Consider the following 27,613-nt stretch of genomic DNA (forward strand, 5'->3'; position numbering starts at 1 on the left):
GAAGTGTTGAGGAAGTGGGGTGTCTGCAGGAGGAATGAGGCACATTGGGAGAATGGGCAAAGAAATGGTAGATGGAATATAGTGCAGGGAAGTGCATGGTCATGCTCTTTGGCAGAAGGAATAAAGGCATGGACTATTTTCTAATGGGGAGAAAATTCAAAAATTTGAGGTGCGAAGGGACTTGGGAGTCTTTGTGTAGGATTCCTTGAAGGTAAACTTACAGGTTGAGTCAGTGGTAAGGAAGGCAAATGCAATGTTAGCATTCATTTCGAGAGGACTAGAATACAAAAGCCAGGATGTAATGCTGAGGCTTTATAAGTCATTGTGAGCAGTTTTGGACCCCTGAATCTAAGAAAATATGAGCTGGCATGGGAGAAGGTTCAGAGGAAGTTCACTGGAATGACCCCAGGATGAGTGACTCTGGGCCTGTACTTGAGTTTAGAAGAATGGGGGGGGGGGCAGCAGGGGGAATCTCATTGAAACCTGTTGAATATTGAAAGGCCTAGGCAGAGTGGAAATGGAGAGAATGATACCTATAGTGCGGGAATCTAGGGTCAGAGGGATCAGCCTCAGAAGTGAGAGACATTCATTTATTGCAGAGATGAGAAGGAATGGTTTTATTCAGAGGGTGGTGAATGTGTGGAATTCTTTGCCACAGACAGCTGTGCAGGCCAAGTCATGGGGTATATTTAAGCTGGAGGTTGATAGGTTCTTGATTAACGAGGGCATCATAGGTTATGGGGAGAAGGGGAGAAGGCAGGGGAATGGGTTTGAGAGTGATATTAAATCAGCCATAATGGAATAGTGGAGCAAACTCAATGGGCTGAATAGCTATTTCTGCTCATTTGTCTTATAGTCTTATGGACTTGGATTATGTTAAAATTTACTATTTGAGGAAAAAGTTGAAATAAAAAGCTTGGTAATGTTGGTTGTGAAGTGAACAGGATGTTGTAAAAAAACAATCGTGACTCAGTAATGGAATTCAGGAAACCGTTTTTAAAAAAAACCTTGTCTATATGTGATCTCTGTTTTCTGTGTTGAATGAGCAGATGAATTGAAAGGACATTTAAGAATAGATAATGATAGCCTTGTTTTATGATTTCACGTTCCATGAACAGAAAACAAAAATATTAACAAAAATTTAATTGGAGTGTAATTTCAGAGGTCTGGGCAAGTTTTAACAGAAAACACCTTTTATCCCTAGCAACACACACAAAGTGCTGGAGGAACTCAGCAGGTCAGCGTATATGAAAATGAATAAACAGTTGAAGTTTTGCGCCAAGACCCTTCATCACAACTGGAAAGGGAAGTTGAAGACACCAGGATAAAAACATGAGGGGGAGAGGGGAAGGAGGATAGCTAAAAGGTGATAAGTGAAGCCAGATGAGTGAGAAAGGTAAAGGGCTGGAGAAGGAGGAATCTGATGGGGGAGGAAAGTGGACCTTCGGAGAAAGGGAATGTGGAGGTTGGATGCAAAGTTGATAAAATTGAGATCAGCATGGGTGCTTAAAGCAGCACCAATGTAGTCAGTGTAGTGCAGAAAGAGTTGGGGAACATTACTACAGGAGACTTGGAATATGGACTGCTTCACGTACCCAACAAAAAGGCAGGCAAAGCTGGACCCTTGGGGGTGCCCATGGGTACTTGTTGAGTTTGGATAAAGTGGGAAGAGCCAAAGGAGAAATTGTTGAGGGTGAGGACAATTTCTGCCAGACAAAAGAGAGTGGTGCTGGAGAGGAACTGGTTGGGTCTCTTGTCAAGAAAGTAGCAGAGAGCTTTAATGCCTTCGTATGAGGGATAGAAGTGTATAGGGACTGGGTATCCATGGTGAAAATGAGGTGGTCAGGGCCAGGTAATTGAACGTTGAGATTGAGAGCATGTGAAATGTCGTGGATGTAGGTGGGAAGGGACTGAATCATGGGATAGAATAGAGTATGTGGACACCAGTTCAGTGGGACAGGATCAGGCAGAGACAGTGGACCTACCCAGATAGTCAGGTTTGTGACCTTGGGTAGGAGGTAGAAATAAGCAGTGCGGGGTAAGGGAACTGAGTTTGGTGGCAGTGGATGGGAGATCTCCAGATTTGATGAGGTTAGTGATGGTGTGGGAGACAGTGGCCTGATGGTGCTTTTAATCCCTTTTTGATAATTAATAAATAGGAAACATAGATTTAAGGTAGTTTGTGAAACGATTAGTGAAAAGTTTGAGGGAAGTTATTTCACTTAATGTTAGTTGTGGGTCTGGAACTCACTGTTTGAAAGAGTGGTGAAGGCAGAAAATCCAGTCCCATTTACAAAGTATTTGAAGTTCACAACTAACAAAAGGTGAAAAGTGGAATGAGTCAGTTTTTTATTTTGAACAGCTTTCATGCATATGGAAGTGTCCTGAGCTTTAAATTTCACTGATTCTTTTGATAGTCACACAATTCAACAATGATGCAGATTTTTGTTTAGCGTTAATCAGAAAAATATCATTTTGGAAATATAGATTTGTAAAATTAAGAAGGCCAATAATAGAGGTAAATTTTGTGATGAAGGAATGGGGAAAGTTGAAGGTATTTGTTGATGGTATATAGGAACTTGAAAAATGCTAGAATTTAACACAATTGTATATAAAAGTTACAGGTTCCTTGAACGATCTTGTGCTCAGGATTCATTGCATTACTTCAGATGTAGTCTTACTATGGTTCTCTGTAGCAGTAGTGAAACATCGGCATCCTTTTGAGCAACCTGTTGTCTAGTTTCAATGTCAGCCTTCTGTCAGCATGATGTGAAGTGATACATTGGCCATTTTGGAATATTCAGAGAAGCTGCTTCTTAATAGGATTGTAAGTCTTCAGAGGGCTGTAGTAGGTACCTAATTATTGATTGTATTCAACTTCAGATTGATAAATTTCTGTAGAGAAAACTAAGGTTGGACAGATTAGTGGATTTGAAATTTTGGATTGGCGTAAAAGGCAAAGCCTCTGCAGTTTTTGCCCCAGCTTCAATTTCCTATATGTTCTAGCCCTCATTACATCTTGTCCAAACCCACTGGAATCAAAATTTACTCTGATTCTGTACTAGCCATCCTCGAAAGACTGTTCTGTATTGTTGCACTGTCCTAATCTGAAAGTTCTGTAGCTGAGTTCACTTCCTTGTACTATATTTAAAAATTCAAAGTAAATTTATTACCTAAGTACATATATCACCTGCTGGCATTCACAATAAATACAAAAATCATAGAATCATTGAAAGACTACACCCAATAAAATGGACAAATGATCAATATGCAAAAGACAAACTCTGCAAATACAAAGTGAGAAAAAAGAATAATAATAGACATGAGATGAAGAATCCCTGGAAGTGAGCCCATAGGTTGTAGTAACAGTTCAGTGATTGGGTGAGTGAAGTTAATCCCTTCTGGTTCAAGAGTCTGATGGTTGAGGGATAATAAGTGTTCCTGAACCGGGTGGTGAGGACCCTTGATGTTGGATGCTTCTTTCCTGTGACAGCACTCCATGTGGGTGTGCTCAGTGGTGGGAAAGGCTTTACCCATGATGTACTGGGCTGTATCTACTAGTTTTTTTGTAGACTTTTTCCATTCATGAACATTGGTGTTTCCATACCAGGCCATGATGCAACCAGTCAATATACACTCCACCACACATCTGTAGAAGTTTGTTAAAGTTTTAGATGGTCTGCTGAATCTTAGCAAACTTGTAGGAAAGTAGAGGTGCTGTATTGATCTCTTCGTAATAGCACATACGTGCTAGGCCTAGTGCATTTCCTCTGAAATAGTAACACTGAGGAATTTAAAGTTGCTGATTCTCTCCACCTCCAATCCCCCGATGAGAATTGTCTCATGGACTTCTAGTTTCCTCCTGAAGTTAATCATCAACCCCTTGGTCTTGCTGACATTGAATGAGAGCTTGTTGATGTGACACCACTCAGCCAGATTTTCAATCTCCCTCCTATATGCTAATTTGTCACCACTTCTGTTTCGGCCAACGTCAGTGGTGTCAGCAAACTTAAAAATGGCATTGGAGTTGTGCTTACCTCACAGTCATAAGTATAAAGCAAGTAGAGCAGGAGGCTAAACACAGCCTTGAGGTGCACCTGTGCTGATGGTGATTGTGGAGGAAATGCTGTTGCCAATCTGAACTGACTGGGGTCTGCAAGTGAAGAAATAATAGGATCCAGTTGCACAAGGTGGCATTGAGGTCTAGGTCTTGGAGCTTATTGAATTTTTAAGGAGTTGATGGTATTGAATGCTGAACTGAAATCAATGAAGAGCATCCTGATGTATGCATCTTCGCTGTCCAGGTGTTCTATGGTTGAGTGAAGAGCCAGAGATGGCATCTGCTGTTGGCATTTCATGAAATTTAATGTTGCTATGCAAGCTATTTTAGTAGTTCTGTACAAAAGCAACTCTACACTTCCAATTTGAAGTTACTTAACACCCTCCTTTGTATCATGATTTTAATTCCTCATTATGTGTTACTCATGCTGAATTTGTATTGTGTTCTTCGATCCATTTTGTAACAAACAATGAATAACATGTGATTTAGGTTGCATTGGTCTCAAACTGTGAAAGTTGTCTTTGTTTGCCAGGATGGTGCAAGCAGCGTGTCCTCTGGTAGCATGGAGCCAAACCTGTTCTGTGATGAAGAAATTCCGATAAAAGCAGAGGAAGTGGTGTCACATGTATGGCCAGCTGCACCTTCTTTCTGTGCAGAACATGCTTATTCTTCAGCATCAAAGTCCTGTTCACAAGGTCAGTCTGGTACTTCTCTACAGTGTCTTCTTTCTCACTCTTCTCTCTTGTAGGTTTGGAGTAGTATCTCTTCAACTATTGGTGGCTCTGTCTAAGATATCCCACTGCCCTAATCTTTCCCTCTAACCCACCTGTTTTGTTTCCCTTTTTAAAGTGATAATTTTTGATTTTCAGAGATATTTTTGAATTGTTATTGAGTTGTTATGCCATAGAAGGAAGCCACTCAATGGGACTCTTAACAAAAGAATAAAAGCAGAAAGTGACCTGATTTTTACGCACTGGAGAGACTGGTTTTCAAGATGTTCCATGAGAGCTATATCACGCCGAGAGGGAAGGTGGGACATTGATCTGGAATCTTACATTGGGCCTCACTGTGAGAGGCTAAAGAGGCAGCAGGGTAGAAGTGGGAAGAAGACCTGAAGTAGCGTGACGACAAGGATATCTGAGGTTACTGTCAAAAATAGAGAACTTCTGCAAAGCAGTCACCCAATCTGTGTTTTGTTTTCTAATGTTGATCACTCCCAATTAAACTGTTATTTTTATCCTATCCTGTAAATTATTTCCCCTCAAATGCCAGTCACTGTCCTTTCATAACCCTGATTGTGTCTGCTTACCCCACCCTTGCTGGTAATACATTCCAGATCATAACTACTACCTGCATGAAAGGTTTTCTTTGCATCACTTTTGTGCCCTGTACGTGAAATGGGAACAGCAGCAGTTTTTTTTTTCCACAATCATCTTGCATTGGATTCCCTCATCTCTGGGACAATTCTAATAAATCCTAATGGCAGCTTATCCGTTTGGAGGAGGTGTAAATGGAAGAGAGAAAGAACAAAATGACACAATGGAATTGTGAAATAGAGCACAGTAGTTGCTAGATATATGACAAGGGAGAATGGTAGTAAATCTTTATTTTTTGTGTCCTCTCTGCAGCCTCTCTAATGTATCTTTGGATTTTACTCTTAAAACTCACCAAACAGAAAATACCATATATCTGCAATTCAAACAGGTGTAGTGTTGATTTCTGTGTGACCAATTATTATCTATAATCCTTCTGGACTCTTGTATCTTTCAGTTATAAAGTGTGCAAAATAGTGTATTATAATTAATAAGACCGAAAGTAATTGCACCGGACATCAATTTTTTTCCGAAAGTGTTGATTCGTCAGAGTTTTTCTTTGTTTATGATAGACCACTTGAAGCTGAACACAAACATAATTTCAGGCTACTTGTATCATGTAGGAATTTGGAGAAACAAGAAATTTACTTTTATTGAATATAATGGATTTGATTGAATGGTGCTTGCACTTTGCAATAGGTCAGCTAAGCTAAAATGTTCTATTGATGATTTTCAGTTGAGTTTGAGGCTGAGGCTTCTCACTTAAGTGTCCAACAATAATCTGCCAACATTGGTGGATTCCCATTGCTCTGATACTGTTTTTCTAATGACTGCAATGTCCTGGTGAAACCTTTCACCATGCTCGTCACTGATAGTGCCAAGGTTTGCAGGGAAGAAGTCCAAATGGGAACGCAGAAAATGAACCTCTCATGACATGTTGAACTTCATGGTTTTGTCTGCTTGATACATATTTTCAACCAGCTGAATGTAGTTTGATGCTCTGTAGTTACCAAGAACATTTTCAACAAAATCCTTGAATGCCTTCCATGAGATTTTCTCCAGTCCCACTAGAAGTTCTTCAGATTGCCTGTTACCGATGACTGGTTTGATTTGTGGACCAACAAAAAGCCTTTCCTAATCTTGGCATCAGTTATTATGACTTGAATTATGAATTGAAATAACAAATGCAAGCAATTTAAAAAGAAATGGTGTGTGATAGGGAAATTTCATGGCAATTTTTCATGATCAGCACCCCAAAATCGATAAGATCCACCAAAAAGTATTCAGGAAACAAAATCTTTGTTGTCCAGAGTTATTTATCTGCTCTCACTTCTCGTTTTACAAATCTCCATTCCTTTCTCCACTCGTCTTGACTCTTAATCTTTCTTTTCCCTAATTTCCCCTTTCCCAAATTTCCCCTTCCCCAAAATAAAATTGACAAAGAGCTATCTCTGCCTATTTTGACTTTCTCCCAACATAATGAATGGACAGAAAGCTGTAAAATATCTATTTCCTACTGATGAGCATTTGATATGCACCCATTGAACATTTGTTTTCATCTCTTAAATCTTCTGGTCAATGGTAACTCCAATCACAGTGATAGTGGGGAACTCGGTTGTTTTTAAGCCATGTCAGTGATATTTGATTAGATTGATCTTGTTGGTGATGTTGCCTGATATGTGCTCCTGAGGACATTGTTCCGACGAACATCTGCACCAATATTGTAGAGCTGGCATGATTGACCTCCAACAGACAACCACTTGAGCAGTATGATAAACCAGTGGACAGATTTTTGTCTGAAGTCCATTGGCCCCAGTTTACCAAGGCATGGCACTCAGTGAACTGATGCAGTCAGTTAAAATCAAGGGGAGGGCAGCCACAGTTTGGAATTTGGCTCTTGAGTCAATATTTTGAGCTTGGCTCTGGCCAAATTGAACATCAGTAAACTGGATATTGGTGAGCAAGAATCGTTTCATAGCTGTTCCTGCCACTTCTCTGATAGTAGAGTGAATGACTACTGCTTTCAAGTAACTTTAGAAACAGAAGCTGTCATACATTTTTTAAACCAAGATACCGAGCAAATCCAATGTGTTTGCTGGAGAGTAAATGTACCTTCGAGCCATATCAAATGGCGGAGCAGTCTCCGTGGACCATATGGCTTCATTCTGTTCCTGTGTGTTATAGTCTTAAGTTGCCCAGGAACAGTTAATGGGGCTGAATGTTGTTATGTGTCCATAGCTGGATCAGGGTTTTCACAAATTGCAGCCAGGCAAAGCTTCAAGGTGCCATCTGTGCGCCAGGGTAGCTTGACTGATAGTTGCCATCCTGCGTGGGGTTTGTCCATATGTTCTGCAGCAGATTGAAATTTAGTTTTTGGGTCAATACACAGTGCTTATTTGTAAAGATATGTCCTGACCAGATTTTCCTCCAGGATTCTAAGAGGAAATGGAGCAGTAGTGATGCAGATTTGATTTGCCTTGTCAAATAAACAAGCAGAACATACTTGGGTAATTTCCCACATTGTATTCAGAATTGAAACTGGAGTATCTTGTGTCTTGTGACAGTAATACAGGGCTGGTGAGATTAAAAGTAGAGTGTTGGTTGCATCAAAGGGAAACCTCATACCTGCATCTGTCTCATCACTAAGAATTTTGTGTTCCAATGAGAATATCTCTAAATATGCAAAATAGGCCTGTTACCCCCCCCCCGCCAAGTTCCAGTAATGGAACAGCACGGTTGGAAGTAGAGAGAGTTCTGCAATACAAAATTTCTGCACTTCATTGGTCATATTGTTTGACCCCATAGCCTTTGGAATTCTAGTGCGTGCAGCTTTTTCAGGGCACAGCAAGTGAATTAACTAACTGAAGACCAGCTTCTGTGATGAGTCCTTAGGAGGACGCCAGGGTGAACCCTTCATGTGGCTTTCTCATAGAAGATGGGTGTAAATACTTGAGCCTTTTGCACTTGTGTGCTGAGCTCTGCTGTTGTTGAGGAAGATCATTTTGGAATACCCTCGTCCTTAAATGTCTGCCCTAATCATGACCAGTTGTGACAGAACCAAAGAACTTTGATCTGATATGCTGTTCATAGGACTGTTTAGTTCTGTGCATTATTGTCCTTCTGCTCTTTTACAGGCAAGTTTCCCCTTTTTCTACTTTTACTCATTGGTATGTTTTTAGTTACTGCTAGCACTGTGCCTGGCATGCCTTCTGCACTCATGAGTATGATTGGAATCTGGATTGACAGTGGGAGAAATGCTGGGCCATAAGATCACAGATTATGCTGGAGTACAGTTCTGCTGCAGCTAATGGCCAGTGGATTATGGATCCCAAGATGATGAGATCTGTTCTGTTTTAAGTCATTTTCCAAAATAATATGAATGGTGTTGATGATATGAAGATGGAACTTGATCTCTGCACAGGCAATGAAGTGGCTCTCTTTTAACACTTCGTGTACAGGCACATTTGTGATGAGTAAGGACAAAGCTAGGGTAGATGGTAGGGACAAAGTCGGGATGGTTGTCCTTCATCTTGATTCCTTCACTACACATCAAAGCCAGTTTGTCAACAGTGTTGTTTGGAGCGTGGCCAGATTAGTTAGTGTTGCTGTTGGTGGGCCATTCTTGATGATGGATGTCAGATAAAAGATGAGGGCACATAATTTTGAGGTTAATATATTTCCATAGATCTAGAAATAATGTTGTTCTGACCTCACTAAACAAGTTTCATTCTGCAATGCTTGTAATTTCTTACTACTGGAAAGGACGTTTCAGGCCATCATCAACTTATTTGACAGTAGCATATGGAAAGAAGTTTCTTGCAGTCTGTGTTCACAAAACAAAGTTATTTTACCAGTCTGCTCTTGCGTTACTTCACCACATTACTGCAGTGAAGGCTGACAGCGAGACCTTGGAAAAGATGGGCCATTTCCCATATTTTGGGAGTTGCCTTATGGATGACAAGACTTGCCAGTGTCCTTTGTGTGCCTCACCATTCTTGACTGTTTAAGGAAAAGATGTTTGATAATTAAGACCTCAAATCTGGTACAACGCTAGTTATCCATGTGACGAGAATACACATAAAATTAAGATGTTTGCTGGCCTGGGTTAGCATCAGTGGCATCAGCAGTTGGTCTGCCACCTGTCCTCAGAGGAAGGAGAGATAAGGAACAAGGAAGCAGCATTTGGGGATGTGTAATGAAGGGACGGGGGAGAGAGCTGTCTGGAGCGGCTCCCCCTTTGAACCCTGAACTGTTTGAAGTGATGGACAGGCGATACCCCAGCAGGGGGATAAAAAGGGACAGGTTCGCTAAGGCAGGACACACACACGACACCCGAGGTAACGAGACCCTGGAATCGGTGCGCCTCTCACGAGTCGGTGGGAAGTACCGGACCTTAAACGCACAGGGTGGAAAGGTACGATCAGCGGGAACCCGGTGTGTGCCTGCCCTTGCATGGGTGCCGGGTTCACTGCAGAGGATCGACGGCATCTGGAGGAGGGGTCACAGTCGGTGACCTCAGGTGACATCACAAAGGACCCGCCCGAAAGCTGCTTGTGAGCAATATCGCCGGTCTGTGAGTGGAAGCCGTTCTGAATGATCAGTCGTTCCCGTTTTCTCTCTCTCTCTCTCTCTCCCTCCCCCCCACATTGTCCATCACCATGGCAACGATTACTGCGAACTGAACTAAATCGAACTGGACTTTTGTGTCACTTTGAAATTGGTCATTTACCCCTAGACAACGATAGAGCTTGATTGATGCTGTTATCCTAATTCTGTGCACGTGTGTTTATCATTGCTGAACTGTTGCATTTATTATCCTTTCAATTACTGTGTTGCTTGTTTCTTTAATAAAACTTTCTTAGTTCTAGTAATCCGGACTCCAACTGAGTGATCCATTTCTGCTGGTTTGGCAACCCAGTTACGGGGTACATAACATCCATCAACAATTTTTTTTGTCCTGTACTATGCCTTATGACTTGGACTACTTTAGACCTCAAGGCACAGCAGAGGTACCACACATTGCATCTCCACAAAATCATCCTCAGACAAATGGACAGGTATCAGTCTCATAAGTCAACTTTACCAGTATTGATTACATGCAGTCAGCTCCATTGGGCAGACCACGTCATTCACATGTCCAACACCAGACTCTTCATGCAGTTGATACCAAGCTGCCTCGTTAAAACCATCAAGGATTGGAGGAAAAGAATCAAGGATGTCCCAGAAATATCCTTGGGTGTGAAAAAGGCAACATTTTCTACTGACCAGTGGAAAACCTGAGCTCATGACCACTCAGAGCAAAGGAGGAGCTTTGAAGGTGGTACAGATGGACTCGGATCTAGATGTTGGGAGCATGCAGAAACCCAGTGTAAATGATTGTGGATTACATCACTTCACCAGTCAGCCACCATGCCCATTCTGTCAGTCACCTTCTTTCTCACTTGTGATAGATTTACAGTTCCTATATTGTCTTGTTTGATATACAAAAACCAACAAAATGGAGTAGAAGAAAGTTGTTTGATCTCAGTAGAATGTAAGAGAGAAGCTTAACATTGATAAAGGATTAATTATAGCTATCAGAAAACAATTAGGATTTCAGTGTTGTTTATAGGTTGGCATATTCAAGTGCCACGGTTCTTTGGCATTTTTCTTACAATTCCTGAAGCACTAAAGTATTAATTTCAATTTCAGCAGCAGAATAGTTCTCACTGTCCAATGCCAGTACATTCTTTTGTAGATAAAGCCTAAAACTTCTCACAGTGCTCCAAATATGATCTGACCAATGTCTTATAAAGCCTGGGCATTACATCCTTGCTTTTATTACTGGTGGTTCAGAGTCTAGGACCAGGGGGTCTAGCCTCATTGTGGAAGGATGTCCCTTTAGAACAGAGATTAGATGAACTTGTTTAGCTATAGGGTAGCAAATTCGTGGAATTTTTTGCCATAGATGGCAGCGGAGGCCAAGTCAGGTCATTGAGTGTATTTAAAGGGAGGTTGATAGGTTCTTGATTAGTAAGGGTGTCAAAGATAAAAGCATGGTCAATTGCACTTTATGAGGGATTAACAGATTAAATTTTGGGTATTGAGGTGATTATGGGTGTGGTGTCAAGGTTGTAAAGGGCAGGATCTTGGGAGTGGCAGGCAGTGGTGTATGAGCTTGAGGGAAGTTGGTTACTGCAGTTTTCAGATTATCAAATATTTCTGATTCAGGCAGCAGCTCTCTACTGTTGATATGTTTAAAATCAAGTCAGTGTAGTTCATATGCAGCTTATCAACTACAGGGCTGATAGATACCACTTTCTAACCTGCTCATTCTCCCAGGTTCTGGAACTCCCCGGAAGCAGCCCCGTAAGACACCACTGGTGCCACGCAGCTTGGAACCACCTGTGCTGGAGCTATCACACAGTGCAAAAGTTCAGCTCGAGGAGTTAATGATGGTGGGAGATCTTCTGGAAGTGTCCCTGGATGAGACACAGCATATTTGGAGAATACTGCAGGCTACACACCTTCCTGCTGAGGACAGATTTCTGCAGATAGTGGAGGTATCACAAATTTCATTCTAGACTCCCTTTTCATTATCTTCAAGTTAAGTTTGTCATTTCTCATGTATATAATGTAATGTATATAGAAACGCGACATTTCTCTGAACCAGGGTAAAGCACAGTAGTACACATAACACACAATAACTTAAAGTGAGGATAAAATCTACAGATGAATCACATATAAATAATAAACTGAAGTGCATAAATTAAATACTGTAAGGTACGGAACAAATTAATCAGTGACACTTCAAATCTGATGCAGCAGGAGTTCAAAAGCCTAATGGCCTGAGGGAAGAAACTGTTTCCCATCCTTACTGCTCTTCTTTTTATGCACCAGATTGTCCTGCCTGATGGTAGAAAATCAGAGGATGGTGGGTGGGATCCTTAAAAATACTAAGGGCCCTGCGTTCGCAGTGCTCCTGATAAATGTTCCTATGGATGGTAGGGAGACCCCTCTGATTCTCTAGGCTGTTCTTACAGTCCGTTGTAGAGACTTCTGTTCTGATGCTGAGCTCTCCCATACCAGATGGAGATGCAACTTGTCAGGATGCTCTCAATGGTGCTTTTGTAAAATGCAGTTAAGATGGGGGTGGGGAGCCTGAGTTGCCTCAATCTTCTTAGGAAGTGGAGGCACTACTGTGCTGTCTTGTTCAGGGAGGTGATATTAAGGGATCAGTTGAGGTCATCCGTGATGTGAACTCCCAGGAACTTGGTGGACTGAACCCCCTCTAAATTGGTGCACTTAATTCTCTCGAAAGAGGAGCCATGTATTTTCAGAGGGTGGTTGTTTATCTGTACCTTCCTGAAGTCCACAATGGTTTCCTTGGTCTTTTCCACGTTCAGGCTTAGGTTGTTCTTCTCGCACCAATTCAGCAGCCCCTCTTCTTCCTCTCTGTACTCGGTCTTGTCATCATTGTTGATGAGGCCGACCACTGTTGTATTATCTGCAAATTTGATAACACAGTTTGAACTAAATCCTGCAACAACTTTTTTTTATGATCATTAGTTAATCGTTAGTTAATCTTGTTTTACAATATCAGAGAAAGATATTCAAACCTCTGAGGATAAAATACAAATAGTGAGAAGGTGTCCACCATCATCAGCTTTAATGTCTCAACACCAAAGAGCGTACTTGAAGATAACCTGATAGAAAATGTTTGATAATAATGAGGAAAACAAGCCTATTTCAAGAATTTAAATAATATTCCAGTTTGAGCAAGGGAAAATGTTGTCTTCTAGTTCTTGTGGCTAATATTTTCAGTGATCCTTCTGATGATTACTGCTTTATTTCAGGATGATGGCCCAGAGGAAAAAGCCATCCGAATTAAAGTCAAGGATTCTTCTGAGAAAAAGCGAAAGCGGAAACTGGAAAAAACTGAACTGATCTTGGGCGAGAGCAAGAAATTAAAGGAGCTTAGAAAGTTTGACAAGCCCAAAAAGAAAAAGCTAAAGCTGAACCCCGAGAAAACAAAGGAACAGAGCAAACTAGTGAAGAAATTGGGCAAAGAAGAAAAAGACAGAGAGAAGAAGAGAAAAGAGAAGTCCAAAGAGAATACAGAGAAAACCTTAGAAAAGAAAGAAAAGAAACTGATTTTACCAGCTCGAGAGGATTGGTCTGCAGCAGAGGAGTCGGAGGATGAAAATGCAGTTTGTGCTGCTTTGAATTGTCAGCGTCCCTGTGGAGAAGAGGTTAGCAGTCATATTGCACTAATGGTGATGATTAGGACTAGCAGGTTTATTGTTCATAATGGAGTAAACCTGGTATCTGAATGGATTAATAGTTTAAAGAGAGAACCAGTAAAGTTAATTGTAAGATTTGTTCTTAGTTTTTAATCCAAAGTGGAAAAATTGAGTCATTTGGAGTTTAAATTATTTTTTAATTTGCGTAAAAATTACCAAAATGGTAGCACTGCAGTTGGGGCAATGGTATTACAGCTCGAAGTTCAATTCCAGAATCATCTGTAAGAAACTTTTTACATTCTTCCTGTGTGCATGTGGGTTTCCTCCCTCAGTCCAATGATGTACTAGTTAGTAGGTTAATTGGTCATTGTAAATTGTACTGTGATTAGGCTAGAGTTAAATAGGTGGGTCAGAAGGGCCTCTTCCGTGCTGTATCTCTAAATTAATAAATTATCATCAGATTCTTAAATATAACCAGCTTGCCTCAATCCACTGAGGAATTCTACTTGTTTCAGAGACATACTTTAATGAAATGCTCACTTTTCAGTTCTGCAGGAAATAAAACCTAAATTGATTTTGCAACCTGAACTGTACAGTCCTGACATAATTGTGGTAGACAGTTTAACAGTAGATGAGAGGAGGTGGTGGTAGCTGCAGAAACATCCCCACACTCACCAATGTCATGGCCTGGAATGTCAGTGCTGAAGACAAGGCTGAATCTTTTACACAATCAGCAGTCAGAGCTGAGAGGATGATTTAGACTCCCCCATTACAAAAGCCATCCTTCAGCTGACTTACAGAAAATGCTGGAAGAATGCAGCAAGTGAGGCAGTATTTGTGGAGAGGCATAAACAGTCAATGTTTGAGCTAGACCCTTCATGGGCCTGATGAAGGGTCTTTGCCTGAAATGTCAACTGTTTATTCCCCAACATAGATGCTGCCTGACTTGCTAAGTTCCTCTAGCATTTTGTGTATGTTCAAGATTTCCAGAATCTACAGAATCTCTTGTGTGTAGAACCACACCTAATTTAATTCGTTCTGTGTGATGTCAAGAAACAAAAACTCAATACAGCAAAGGATATGGCTGTGGACTCATCCCGACCATAGTCCTAACATTTTGTGTTCCAGAGCTAGACCCCTGTCTTGGCTAAATTGTTCTTACAAAGCTGAAACATTGGCAACATGGTGGATTGCCCAAGTATGTGCTGTCCACACAAATCAGGAAAATAACAAAATATAACTAATTATCTTCAGCAAATGAATGGACAGTGTTAACTTGGGTAATACTTGGTCACTAGTAATCTGCTCACCCATGTCCAGTTTAGCTTTAAGCAGGGTGTCTCAGCTCCAAATGTAGACTGGAGAGCTGAATCCCAGAGGAGAGTGATATCATCATGGCAGTTAAACAATTGTGGTAATAAGACATTGAATTCTTTGGAAAGCTGGTTAGTGGCATCAAGGGGATAAACATTCCAATGGTTGTAGGCAGGCCTACCTTCAAGATTCAGATTGATTTATCATACGTACATTGAAATGTGCAGTGAAGTGCATCGTTTGTGTTAACCAGTGCACCCTGGGATGTTTGGGGGGGGGGGTACAATCAGCAAGTGTCGCCACACATTCCAGCGACAACATAACATGCCCTCAGTGCTCAGCAGAACAACACAGCAAAACAAGCCCTGTTTTCCCCACTATCTCCCACCCACACATATATACAGTCCTCCAATCCCGGGGCAGGCTGTCTTGGCCTCCAGCCTGCAGCTGACTTGAATTCGCAGGTATTGGGCTTGGACTTCTGCAGCGGACTCGCAGACAATTACTGTACTAGGGACGGGATATAGTAAGGATTTGTTCATTATTTACTCATAATCCTGCAAACTTCACTCCTTGGATTCCTTTTCACTTTACAGTACCTCTTTTGTGGCAAAGAAATCCAAGGCACCCTGGCATAGTGATGGTTACAGTAGTTATGGTTGTTTTTGGTCAACTGTCCCACCCTCAGGACTTGAGGATGGTCTGCTACGCTGAATCATATTCAGCTACTTTCTTCCATATTAAGGTTAGAAGTGGCAATGTTTGTGCAATATTCAGTTTTTTTTGCAGCTCTGATGTAAGTGAAGGGAGTACTTCATGCATCTAAATGAAGATAGCATACAGTGTGATCAGTGGTAAAAACAAAAGGGTACTGGAAACTATCCTGAGAGTGTAAGAGTACAAAAAACAAATCTACTGATCATTTAGTTGAACCAAAGAGCTGGGGAATTCATAAAAGTAAGTTCAGATTAAATATAAATAAGTCACTTAATAGTAATATATGAAGTATATGTTTGTGGAAGGTTGCAAATGCAAGTGAAAACTAGCTGATTACAGGGAGAGGAAAGATAAAGGAAATAAAGGTGGCAAATATAAGAAATCCAGAACTATTTTGTACGCATGAAAGCAGGAAGGGTTTATAAGAGAGGTGTGGTCCATGAGAGACCAAGGAGAAAATCCAGTGAGGACAGAGCATGGCTGATGTATTGGATATTTACCAAGGGAGAGAATGCAGCTGGGGTCTCAGCGGAGGAAGATGTAGTTAACAATTTCTATTTGCAAAATATCACTAGAAATTATACTGAAAGATAGTTGCACTTAAACTGAATAAATCATCTGGTCCGGGTGATGTGGTTGTAAGGGTAGTAACAGCAGAGGCCATGGCTGTGTTCAATGGTTCCATTTAATATCAGAGAATGTATACAGTGTACAACATGAAATTCTCACTCTCCACAGACATCCTCAAAACAGAAGGAAAAAACCCAAAGAATGAATGACAGAAAAAAAAAGTAAGAACCTCAAAGCCCCCTATCACCTCCCACACACAAGCAGCATCAACTCTCCCCCTCCCACTTCCTTCACTTGTGCATTGGCATTTCTACCACCGACCATGCAAGCAACAGCAAAGTCCCCAAAGAGAGACGATGGTCTCCAGTACATCAAAAACTTAACTGTTCACTCCAACATTTCAACCTCTCTGTGTGTCTCTGTCTGTCTGTCTCTCGACAGATATCACTCCTTCCACAGTGAGATGGGAGACAAACAATCATTATTTCAGTGTTACAGTGACAATGTTCATACATTCAGTGAACTCCACAATATTTGTAGATTCAGGGATGATGTTGAAGATGGGAAAACTGCAATATTACCACTTCATTCAAAAAAGAATGCATAGATAAACACATAATTACTGACTGGATTGTTTAACTTGCTGATAGGGAAAGTCCTCAAATGTGCTGAATTAGCAGTCATGTGGGCAATTGGGGATTGTTTCATTCTTTTTTATTTAAAGGCAAATTATATTTAACTTGATTATACCCAGGAAAATAGGCTGTGTCGTCCACACCTTTGTGCTAAAATGAAAAATTCATCCTACTTTTTCCTGTCACACCTCCAGCAACGTTTTTGCTTTGATTTCCACTAACTATACAATTAACAGCAGCCATTTAATTTATCAACCCACGAGTCTTTAGAACACGAGTGGAAATCAGATCAACCTAGAGGAACCCTAACCAACGACAAGTCAGCTGAAGTCAGGACCAACCTGAATCTCTGCAGCTGCGAGACAGTAGAACTAACAGCTGCACTGCTCTGAATTGCAGAATTGTGGGCATAATTCTTACTTCCCTTCCTCAATGCAATTTTGTCAAACCCCAGAACTTGGGGTCCAGGGCAAATTTTCCAAAACAACAGGTAAATCTAATAGTATAGTTGACAGTAAGTAGATCAGCTGGTAGAATCTGCACATACACTCAGTGTATTCGGTACAGCAATGGGATCTGGTGTTGTCTTCTGCTGTTGTAGCCCATCCACTTCAAGGTTCAGTGTGTTGTGCATTCAGAGATGCTGTTCTGCACACAACTGTTGTAAATTGTATTTATTTGAGTTACTGTCGCCTTCCTGTCAGCTTGAACTAGTCTGGCCATTCTCCTCTGACCTCATTAACAAGTCATTTTTGCCTACAGAACTGTCACTTACTGGATGTTTTTTCTTGTTTTTTGCACCATTCTCTGAAAACTCTTGAGATTGTATGTGAAAATCCCAGACCAGCAGTTTTTGAGGTACTCAAACCACCCTGTCTGACACCAACAATCATTCCACAGTCAGTCACTTAGATCACATTTCTTTCCCATTCTGATGTTTGGTCTGAACAGCAACTGAACCTCTTGACCATGTCTTCATGCTTTTATGCAATGAGTTGCTGCCACATGATTGGCTGATATTTGTACTATTAGAGTGACCACTGAGTGTAGGTAGCTGATGAAATTTAACGCTGAGACTGTAAAGTGTTACATTTTAGTGAAGACACAACTGAAGGAGGCACAAATACAGATCTGGGAGAGTTTATTTTTTCCAAAAGGAAACTGGCTAGATAGCTGAGGAACTAGTTAAAGGAGAGGGTGGGATTGTAGACCAATTGGATTGTTTAACATAGACAGGGTCAGAATCAACAGTTCAAATGGCCCCCTGCCATGCTGTACCCATTCTGAGATGATGTGAAATAAGATTCAGTCATACAGTCAGGGAGATGCGGTTTAGAAGCAGGCCCTTCAGCTCAACTGAGTCCATCAACTGCCAGTTGATCCTGTGGTGACTCCCCTCTTGACACCCAAAGATTTTTTCATTATTTAGAAACACAAATCAGGAATGCGATGTATCCATGAAGCTCCAACAATGCTAAAGATGCTTTACACCATTCAAGGCAAAGCAGCCAACTTGATTGGTACCTGTTCCATCTCACTAAAATTCAGGCCTTCTACGACCATCTCACTGTGGCTGCAGGATGTCCGAAGTCTTCCAAAATCCATCATACTTGGCCAATGAGGACTAGTGAAAAATTTGAGATCTATGTGGTTTGGTAATAATACTAAGGAACCTCATTTTAAAATGTCATAAGAAAAATAAAGTAAGTATATATCATTATCACGTCAGCTAAGGGCACAAGCTAACAACCCATGACAACAGATGCTGCTAGAAGCAGTGATGGGATCCAGACTGGAGTGTGGATTCTCAATGTGCAGTAAAGCACTGAGGGAGACTATGGCAAAATGAGCCTGTTGGTGCATACATATTGACATTATGGGTACTTAATGGTCTGCATAGATGGGCTAGGCCAAAGGGCCTGTTTCTGTGCTGTTTGACTCAATAACAATTATTATTAGCTTCCAGGTTGTCCTTTCTGAATTGTACCTCCTTGGTGTATAAAAATCAAGACAAATTCTGTTCAATGACTGAAGGCATTTCAAGGCATGTGGCTTTCCTAATTAAAATATGCCAGATGAGAGCAGCCTCATTTCTGATCATCAGCTGATTTGTTGGTCTTTGAGGCACAGCATGTTCCCTTCCATCTGGGCCAGCTTAAAGACATGCTTTTGTAATTTTAAATATAAATTCTCTCTCTCTTCCTCTCACCCTCTCTTGACTGTCACAGAGAGAGGGGGAGAGAGAGAGAGACACACTTCGAAGAGCTCAGAAGCCACTGGCCTAGGCAACTCCAATGTCACCTCTCAGATCTGCATAGATGAGTTGTATCTATTTCTTTGTTGTATAACTGTGACTCAAGTTCGGTAACCTCAACAGAAAGATCTTTCCCCACCCCACCCCCACTCTTTGGCTTCCATCCAGGCTGCACTCTGTCCAGACAAAATTATTGTGGCTCCTAGAGTGAGTATACAAGCAAAGGGTTGCAGGTGTTGCAAAGTGCAGGGCTGCAGGACATGCCCAGCAGTTTGGGCTGTGCTAATGAAGAGAGAAGAACTGAACCAAATGGATGACCTACCCATTTCTGAATTTTTTTAAAAAAAAAGGGAGCAATTACCTGGGCTTGCAGAATTGATTCTGGAAGGGTATAGGTCCTGAAGCTCCTCTAAAATTCTGTAGGAGTAGCTTCACCAGAAAGACCATAGTGGTTCAAAGAGGCAGCTCTGAACATTTTGTCTGTGATAGTTAGGAATGTGGCCTTCCCAGCAAAATTGCATCCTGAGAAATGGGTATGTGTACTGCCCAAAGATTATTTTCTCCCATTGCCTCATTCACTCATGTTAACGCTGCTCCCTCTCCCATTCCCTCACTTGCCATCCTTTTCCTACCACTGCCTCAGCACCGTTCCCAGTTTCAGCCTTTTCCCTCTTCCCTCTTGAAGAGCCAATGAGTTGCTATTCGTTGCTACTCTCTCCTTAAAGTTTCAAACCCTCTGACACTGGAAGCAATGCATGGTGCAAGTTGTTGAAATTGCTTCATTATCACTTCTCATGAGGAGAATGTGGGTCTTTTGGTAATGAATGTTTGCACACGTAACCCGGACCTTTGGAACACCTGTGGTTATTATGTATAATAAAGTAAGAGATATTGGTATGAATATGCCATGGTCCATTCAACATGAACTGCTCTTAATGCTTATAACTAAGTCAGCTCAACCTTGTTACTCTTTCCCAATATCTCAAATACAGTAGTATATAAAATCTAATGATTGGAAACTCAAAGTCAAGTGAAGAAGTTTCTCCTCAGTCTAGTTTTAAATGATCAGTGGTTTTGAGACCAACTTCCATCTCTGAACTCTTTCTGTTGGAAACAGCCACTCAGCATCCAAAGCCATGTCCTTACAAAGTTTTATACATTTCAAGAGAATATTGACTGTTCTCAATTGCCATGAGGGTAACTGCATAATCTCAGGAATTACAACCCAATCTAGTGTACTGCATTCTGTGCTCACAATGTGGTCTCTTTGATGAGACTGAATACAGATTAGATATAACTCCCTTGCAGAGCCGTTGTGTTCAATTTGCAGAGACATCCCTGGGCTTCTCTGTTGCCTGGCATTTTAATTCTTCATCCATTCCCACTCTCTCGTGTTTGTGCCCAAAGTAAACTTGAGGAACAGAACCTTCTAATAAGTCTGGACATGTAGCATTCTGGATTCAATATCAAGCTCTGCAGCTTCTGGCAGCTTGCCTTCTCTGTCTGTTCATAGCTGGTCAGGTCATATTTATCAGATCAGTTTATCTCTATTAGCATAACCTGACCTGCTGAGCATATCCCATAGCCTTGTATTTCACAGCCCTTGCATTTCTTTTGTATTCTCATTCTGTGCCATCATAGCTTTTATCCCCAAAACAACCAGGTTCTCCCTCCCTACCTGTCCCTATTGACCTAGATGGCAGTTTATCTCCAGAACAGCCCTGTTCCACCCTGTCGGAGATATTCCCTTTGTTCTAACCACTATACCCAACATCCCTGGAATTTGATGCTAACTTGTTTTCTCTTCCAATTCTGATAAATGATCTTTGGCTTTAATCATTAACTCCACTTTTTTCTATGGATGCTGCTTGTCCTACTGAATGGCTCCTGCTTTTCTGATTTATTTTAGATTGTCAACATCTTCAGTTTTCCCTGTTATAATTTGCTCTTCAGTTTTTCCCAGTTAGACTTCAGTGGGGTTAAAAGGCCACTTTGAAGATATGATGTATCTGTAATATTTTAGGTCTCCTAGCATGTCCTCCTCTTCCAGATGTTGGTGATTTTTCTTTTTAAGCATAGCTCCTTGACATTGAACTTCAGAAGGGATAGCATAGACTCTCGAGGGCTTGTTTTTTTGTTGGCATGTGTCCTTTTTGATTGGTCAGTCAGGAGTGGTGGTGAGGCTGGACCAGATTGATGGCATTTCATGGAACCATGTGCACATTAAGGACAGTTACAGCTGAGAACTTCAATGAACTGTTCCTTCCAAGGGAGTTTATTGCCTCTGGCCTTAAGTTTACTTCTATTCTTGCCCCTCAGTAGGGTAGGGACCTGGCTGTATGAACAGTACATGATCTTGACAGCAGGGAGGGCTGATATCACTTACTGCCAGCATTGCTGAGTCTCTTGTGCTACTTGCACCAAAGTCTATTCTTTAAATAGTGACTTTTTTGCTGGATCTCAGCTTTTGGTGCCTAATAAAGTTTTTCTTAGAGATGTGATGGAGCTTCCAATTCAGGAATGTTCTGTGTTTGAGGTTAACTAGCTCCTAGATTTACTGATTATTTTCTTCAATCCATCCCTAGTTCTTGGTTGATAAACCAAAGCTTCTCAGGTGCCAATTAATTTGGACTTCAGGACAGTCCTTAGATGGGGACCTCTAGCCCCTTATGCTGGGAGTCAACAGATGACCTATAAGGAAGTGTCTGACAAGATTTGGTAGTCCTTGATAGCTTTGATACTTTATTGCAGCAATGTTTCTCTTCTCTGTAATAAGGCCATATTGTGTCTCCCCCCCCCCCCCCCCCAACTGTCCTACTACCAAGACCTTATTGTAGTTTCTGACATTTTTCCATTTAATAATGCAGGCCTTTAGTTGCATGCTTCATTATGTTTGAATAGTAGGATGAATTTGCTGCCCACCAGTTCTAAAAGCTGGAATACTTCTCTTATTCCTTTCATCTTTTATTCTAAATCTGTAGGATTTAGACCATAGAGTACTGGGAATATCAGATTTTAGTTCCATCTAATTCTTCCCAGTACGTATTCCTTGCCAATCTTTAATCCTCCATAATTTGTTATTTGTCTCCTATTGTGAAGAAAAGCACTGAATATTTGTTCAGTGTCTCTGCCATTTCTGTATTCCCCACTATGATTTATCTTATTTCTGACTCGGAAGATATCCTTATTAATCTCTCCTATCTGCATGGAATGGCTCACATCTGATCTTGTACTTGTTGGTTTACTTGCATTCTATTTGCTTCCTCCTAGTCCTCAACTTCACTGTTTCAGGCAAACTTTGAAGCCTGCTTCTGTTGATTCATCAGTTCTGTTAACTCCTTTTCAGTGAGTTTTTACTTGTCACTGGGTAATTTATTTATTGAGAATTTTTATCCCTTTAAATGATTCCCTGGTATCATGCCTTTTTAGTTTCCTAGTATACCTCAGCCAGTCTGCACACTTAACACTTTTCAGTCTGCTTGATGTTCTAGCTTTGCACAAGCACATGGTCAAATTTTTCCCACAGAATTTCTTGCTGCAAGGTTACTAATTAACCCTATTTTATTATGAATACCAAATATCCGTATGCATTCCAAGAAACTAGCCCTGATCTACTTCTGCCAATTTTGTTTGACTTGTACTTAGTGGCCTTTTTTTTGTCTTTGGTATATTTATTCTATTTTCTACTTCATTACTTCTCCACCAGACATCCCTCCTACTCATACACCATTTAGGCTTGGAAATGTAGCAGTGGTACTTCATTGTCACAGAGTCAAAATCCCGAAACTCTCTTCCCAACAGGAAGGCAGTTCACCACCATCTCTGCATAAGAATGGGCAGTAAATACCAACAAATAAAATCAAAGAAAATTGTGAATATGAACAGAAAATGCTGCAAAAACTCAACAGGCTGCTGACCCAAAATGACACCTGACTGCATTGTAGCTTCCGCAAAGAGCAGGCATCCAAAGACAACAATTTATATCCTTGTAGCGACATGGCTGAAATCTTATTGTCATAGTCATACTTTATTGATCCCCGGGGGAAATTGGTTTTTGTTACAGTTGCACCATAAATAATTAAATAGTAATAAAACCATAAACAGTTAAATAGTAATATGTAAATTATGCCAGGAAATAAGTCCAGGACCAGCCTATTGGCTCAGGATGTCTGACCCTCCAAGGGAGGAGTTGTAAAGTTTGATGGCCACAGGCAGGAATGACCTCCTATGATGCTCTGTGTTGCATCTTGGTGGAATGAGTCTCTGGCTGAATGTACTCCTGTGCCCATCCAGTGCATTATGTAGTGGATGGGCAACAATGTCCAAGATGGCATGCAACTTGGACAGCATCCTCTTTTCAGACACCACCGTGAGAGAGTCCAGTTCCATCCCCACAACATCACTGGCCTTACTAATGAGTTTTTTGATTCTGTTGGTGTCTGCTACCCTCAGCCTGCTGCCCCAGCACACAACAGCAAACATGATCGCACTGGCCACCACAGACTCAGCATCGTCCGGCAGACGTTAAAGGACCTTAATCTCCTCAGGAAATAGAGACGGCTCTGACCAAGTACACCCAGTTTAGTCCTGGAGAATCTTCATCACATTGGCCTACGATTCAATGTCCAAGGAATGTCCCATATTCAAACGGAAAATAGTCTGTCCCTTACCTCGCAAAATTTCTTCACTGCTTTGTACCAAAATGAGCAGCACCAAGAATTTCTCTCTGTCACATACAGAAAAGTACAGCTAGTATTTTTTTTCTCAACAACTAAGTGGGAAATGGTTTGCTCAGAAAGCTGCCCCTTATTTTTGAAATACAAGGTAGGTAACCCTTGTTTCTGTGGCTGCCTTGATCAGAAATATCCCAGCTTTGGGTGCTTCATGTCCTCTCGAATGATAGGTGCTGCTGTGAAGTAAGTGCCACTCCATCCACTGAGTCCAGGTGCTTTCCTGTGCTTCTGCCTTTAAGGCAATGCGAGAGTGCTGGGTCTTTCAGGAATGCCTGCTATTCTGTATACTACACAAGGTAGCCTGAGGACATTAGCACATTCCACAACTTTTCCCGAGCTTTTAAAGACATAATTGAGACTTGTAATAGTATCTAAAACCCAAAACAAATAAATGAATTTTTATCTCATTGTTTAATAAAATGAATGTCATGTTTGTTGAATTAATTCACTTGATTTATTTGAGACCAATTTAGGTAGTGGGCTGCTGCTATTCCCCCTCTGCACTAAAAGTACATCATAAATCAGCTCTCATCCACTTTTAAAATGCAGTCAGTTAATAAAGTGACAAGTAAATTAAATGTTTTCACTTGGTAGTAGATCTGTTGTATTATTTTTAAACTGATTTGTACTAGGCATTGTAAATGTCTCTTTTGTTGCAATAGGTTTTATCTGTTGTGGGCAAGTTGCTTTTATCAGTCTCAATCCTGTCCAGAATTTTTGAACCATCTGCCTGAATTAATTACCCCTTAATGGCTTTGCTCCTGTTGAAGTTAATTGGCAGCACCACTTGCGGATTGTGTGACAGAAACTTCGAGCTTTCACAGTAACATTTCTTGGGTCTTTGTGTGCTGCAGGTTGACTGGGTGCAGTGCGATGGAGGCTGTGACGAATGGTTCCATCAGGTCTGTGTGGGTGTCTCATCCGAGATGGCAGAGAACGAGGATTACATCTGTACCACATGTGCCAGGCAAGTGCCTCCTGGCATCAGAACAGCTGAGCTGGCTGGAACGTATACAGGCACGTCGTTCTTGGAAGATTCAAAGGACAGCAGCTAGTCCATGCCTTTTACAGGAAGGACTTCCAAGCTTTCAGATTGAAACAAGACTCCAGTCAGAACTGACATGAACAGAAATCCCTCGCAGCCTGCCTTTTTAATGAGGGAAACAGAACATGTGGTTAAGATTGGGGTGGTAAAACTGCAGTCAGAAACATCTTGTACACTACATAGTGCTTGGAAAATGCCTGTTTGGATTTGGGGGATCTGAGGGAGTGAAATGAGGGGAGGAGTAGTTGCAAGAAGAGGGGAGTTGAAATAGTGGGGGGAGCCACAGAGACTTCTATAATACATCCCCATCAGGCATGCACAAGTTCATCTCCAGCTCAAGCAAGAAGACAAGAATTTAATTAGTTTCAAGTCCTCCTTTGTTAACTATTTTTAATTATATTTGGACTTTGAATTTTTCATACTTTGAGCTTTAAAGCAGGCCCTTTATTTAAAAGTGTAGGACGTCTCGCAGTTTAGTGTTGGCAGCTCTTAATGACTGTAAATGTCTCTTCTGTACATCTTGGGCTTTGTATTGGGTAACCAAGTAGATATTATACGTACAGAGAGCCCTTGTTGAACAAGGGACCAACAATACCTCGAAGTAGTTCACAGGTGAGATCACAGTTAATGGCATACATGCACCAATTATGCCTTCTGACCCAGCTAAACTAAAGAGGACAAACACATTCTTCCTAATTTCAGTGATTTTAAGTATTTATGCTTGTTTTGCTGTAAAATACTAAGCTGTAAAACTTTGTGTCAATGTTGCCCTGTTTTTATTTATCAATTTTTCCATATGAATTTATTTGGCAGGGTGGAGAATATCAGTTTTTCTGCTGATGTAATGTGTAGCAGGATATAACCTCTATCCAAGTCTGAGGATTAATCACTTGTTGCAATTTAAAACTAATACAGCAACTATAAAACTGGTGCGGTTCCATGTTTAGTTATGAAGTTGTTTTCTGAAAATGGGAAGAACAGAATGTACATCATACTTGAACACGTTGACCAGATGCCTCCATATTGTTGCTGAGAGGTTTAACCTTTTGAATGTAGAATTTTCTTCCATGTGTTTTTTGTCTCCATTTATTCAAATTAAAGGGAGACTTATGCTTTTGTACACCTAACAAGTTCCAGTTTAATGCTAGACTGAGTGCTTGTGACAATACTGGTTGACATCTTATCTCCTTCATTCCCATTTAACATATCCAACTCCATTTATTTGCTTATCATGAAGCATGGGAAGCAGAACAACATTATCTTCTGTTGAAGTAAAAATCAAAAAATAACTTGAAACTCTTATGGTTAAGTTGCTGCTCATTCAATTCAGTTCAGTTTCTGTCAAAATTCTACAGCGTGACTTCAGAGAACTCAGAAGAAGGCTGAAAAGCAGGGTGGTTATCTCTGGTTTGCTTCCAGTTCCTCGTGCTGGAGTGGGCAAGAACAGGGAGATAATGGATCTGAATGTGTGGCTGAGGAACTGGTGCAGGAAGCAAGGATTTACATTCTTGGACCACTGGGGTATGTTTCGCGGTAAGGATGAATTGTACAAAAGGGACGGGTTGCACCTTAATAAGCGGGGCACCAACATTCTGACAGGCAGGTTTGCCTCTGCAACACGGGTGTGTTTAAACTAAATAGTTGTGGGGGGGGACGAACTGGAAATATAAGGGAGATAAAGGGAAAGTGAGAATAAGAAAAGTTAAGAAAGACAGCAGAATCAACAGAGCAGAAAGCTCAAGAAGGGATTGTACAGTATGGCCAAGTGAAATAGGAATTGATATGGGAGGTGAGGGGAGTAATGAATTAAAAGTATTGTATATGGATGCACGGAGTATAAGAAATAAAGTGGATGAGCTTGAGGCACAGTTGGAAATTGGTAAGTATGATGTTGTGGGAATAACAGAGACATGGCTTCAAGTGGACAGGGCCTGGGAAATGAATATTCAAGGATATACGTCCTATCGAAAGGACAGACTGATGGGCAGTGGGGGTGGGATGGTTCTGTTGGTGACGAATGATATTCAGTTCCTTGCGAGGGGGGGACATAGAATCAGGAGACGTAGAGTCAGTATGGATAGAACTGAGAAATTCTAAGGGTAGAAAGACCCTAATGGGAGTTATCTACAGGCCCCCAAACAGTAGTCTGGATGTAGGGTGTCGGTTGAATCAAGAGTTAAAATTGGCATGTCGCAAAGGTAATGTGTTATGGGGGATTTCAACATGCAGGTAGACTGGAGGAATCAGGTTGGTACTGGACCCCAAGAAATGGAGTTTGTGGAGTCCCTCCGAGATGGATTCTTAGAACAGCTTGTGCTGGAACCTACCAGAGAAAACGCAATTCTAGATTTAGTGTTGTGCAATGAACCGGATTTGATCAGGGACCTCGAGGTAAAGGAGCCATTAGGAGGTAGTGACCATAATATGATAATTTTTAATCTACAATTTGAGAGGGAGAAGGGAAACTCAGAAGTGTCAGTATTACAGTTGAACAAAGGGAACTATGGTGCTATGAGGGATGAGCTGGCCAAAGTTCAATGGAACAATACATAGTCATAGTCATACTTTATTTATCCCAGGGGAAATTGGTTTTCGTTACAGTTGCACCATAAATAATAGTAATAAAACCATAAATAGTTAAATAGTAAATTATGCTATGAAATAAGTTCAGGACCAGCCTATTGGCTCAGGGTGTCTGACACTCCAAGGGAGGAGTTGTAAAGTATGATGGCCACAGGCAGGAATGACTT

At 41.1% G+C, this 27,613-nt stretch overlaps 1 protein-coding gene across 2 annotated transcripts in view; it reads left to right on the plus strand.

Moving 5' to 3' along the window:
* The window catches only part of kdm5a (lysine demethylase 5A), a 172,831-nt gene extending 146,695 nt beyond the window's left edge, over nt 1-26,136 (plus strand). For both annotated transcript variants that reach the window (XM_072268102.1, XM_072268103.1), the window contains 4 exons: nt 4,593-4,755; nt 11,695-11,915; nt 13,209-13,604; nt 24,673-26,136. In XM_072268102.1, the coding sequence (XP_072124203.1) occupies nt 4,593-4,755; nt 11,695-11,915; nt 13,209-13,604; nt 24,673-24,873 (981 nt within the window). In that variant the 3' untranslated portion in view covers nt 24,874-26,136. The remainder of the gene's footprint in view (nt 1-4,592; nt 4,756-11,694; nt 11,916-13,208; nt 13,605-24,672) is intronic.
* Nucleotides 26,137-27,613: the final 1,477 nt, after the last annotated feature.

This window comes from Mobula birostris, chromosome 9, assembly GCF_030028105.1.
Source record: "Mobula birostris isolate sMobBir1 chromosome 9, sMobBir1.hap1, whole genome shotgun sequence".
Classification (NCBI taxonomy): domain Eukaryota; kingdom Metazoa; phylum Chordata; class Chondrichthyes; order Myliobatiformes; family Myliobatidae; genus Mobula; species Mobula birostris.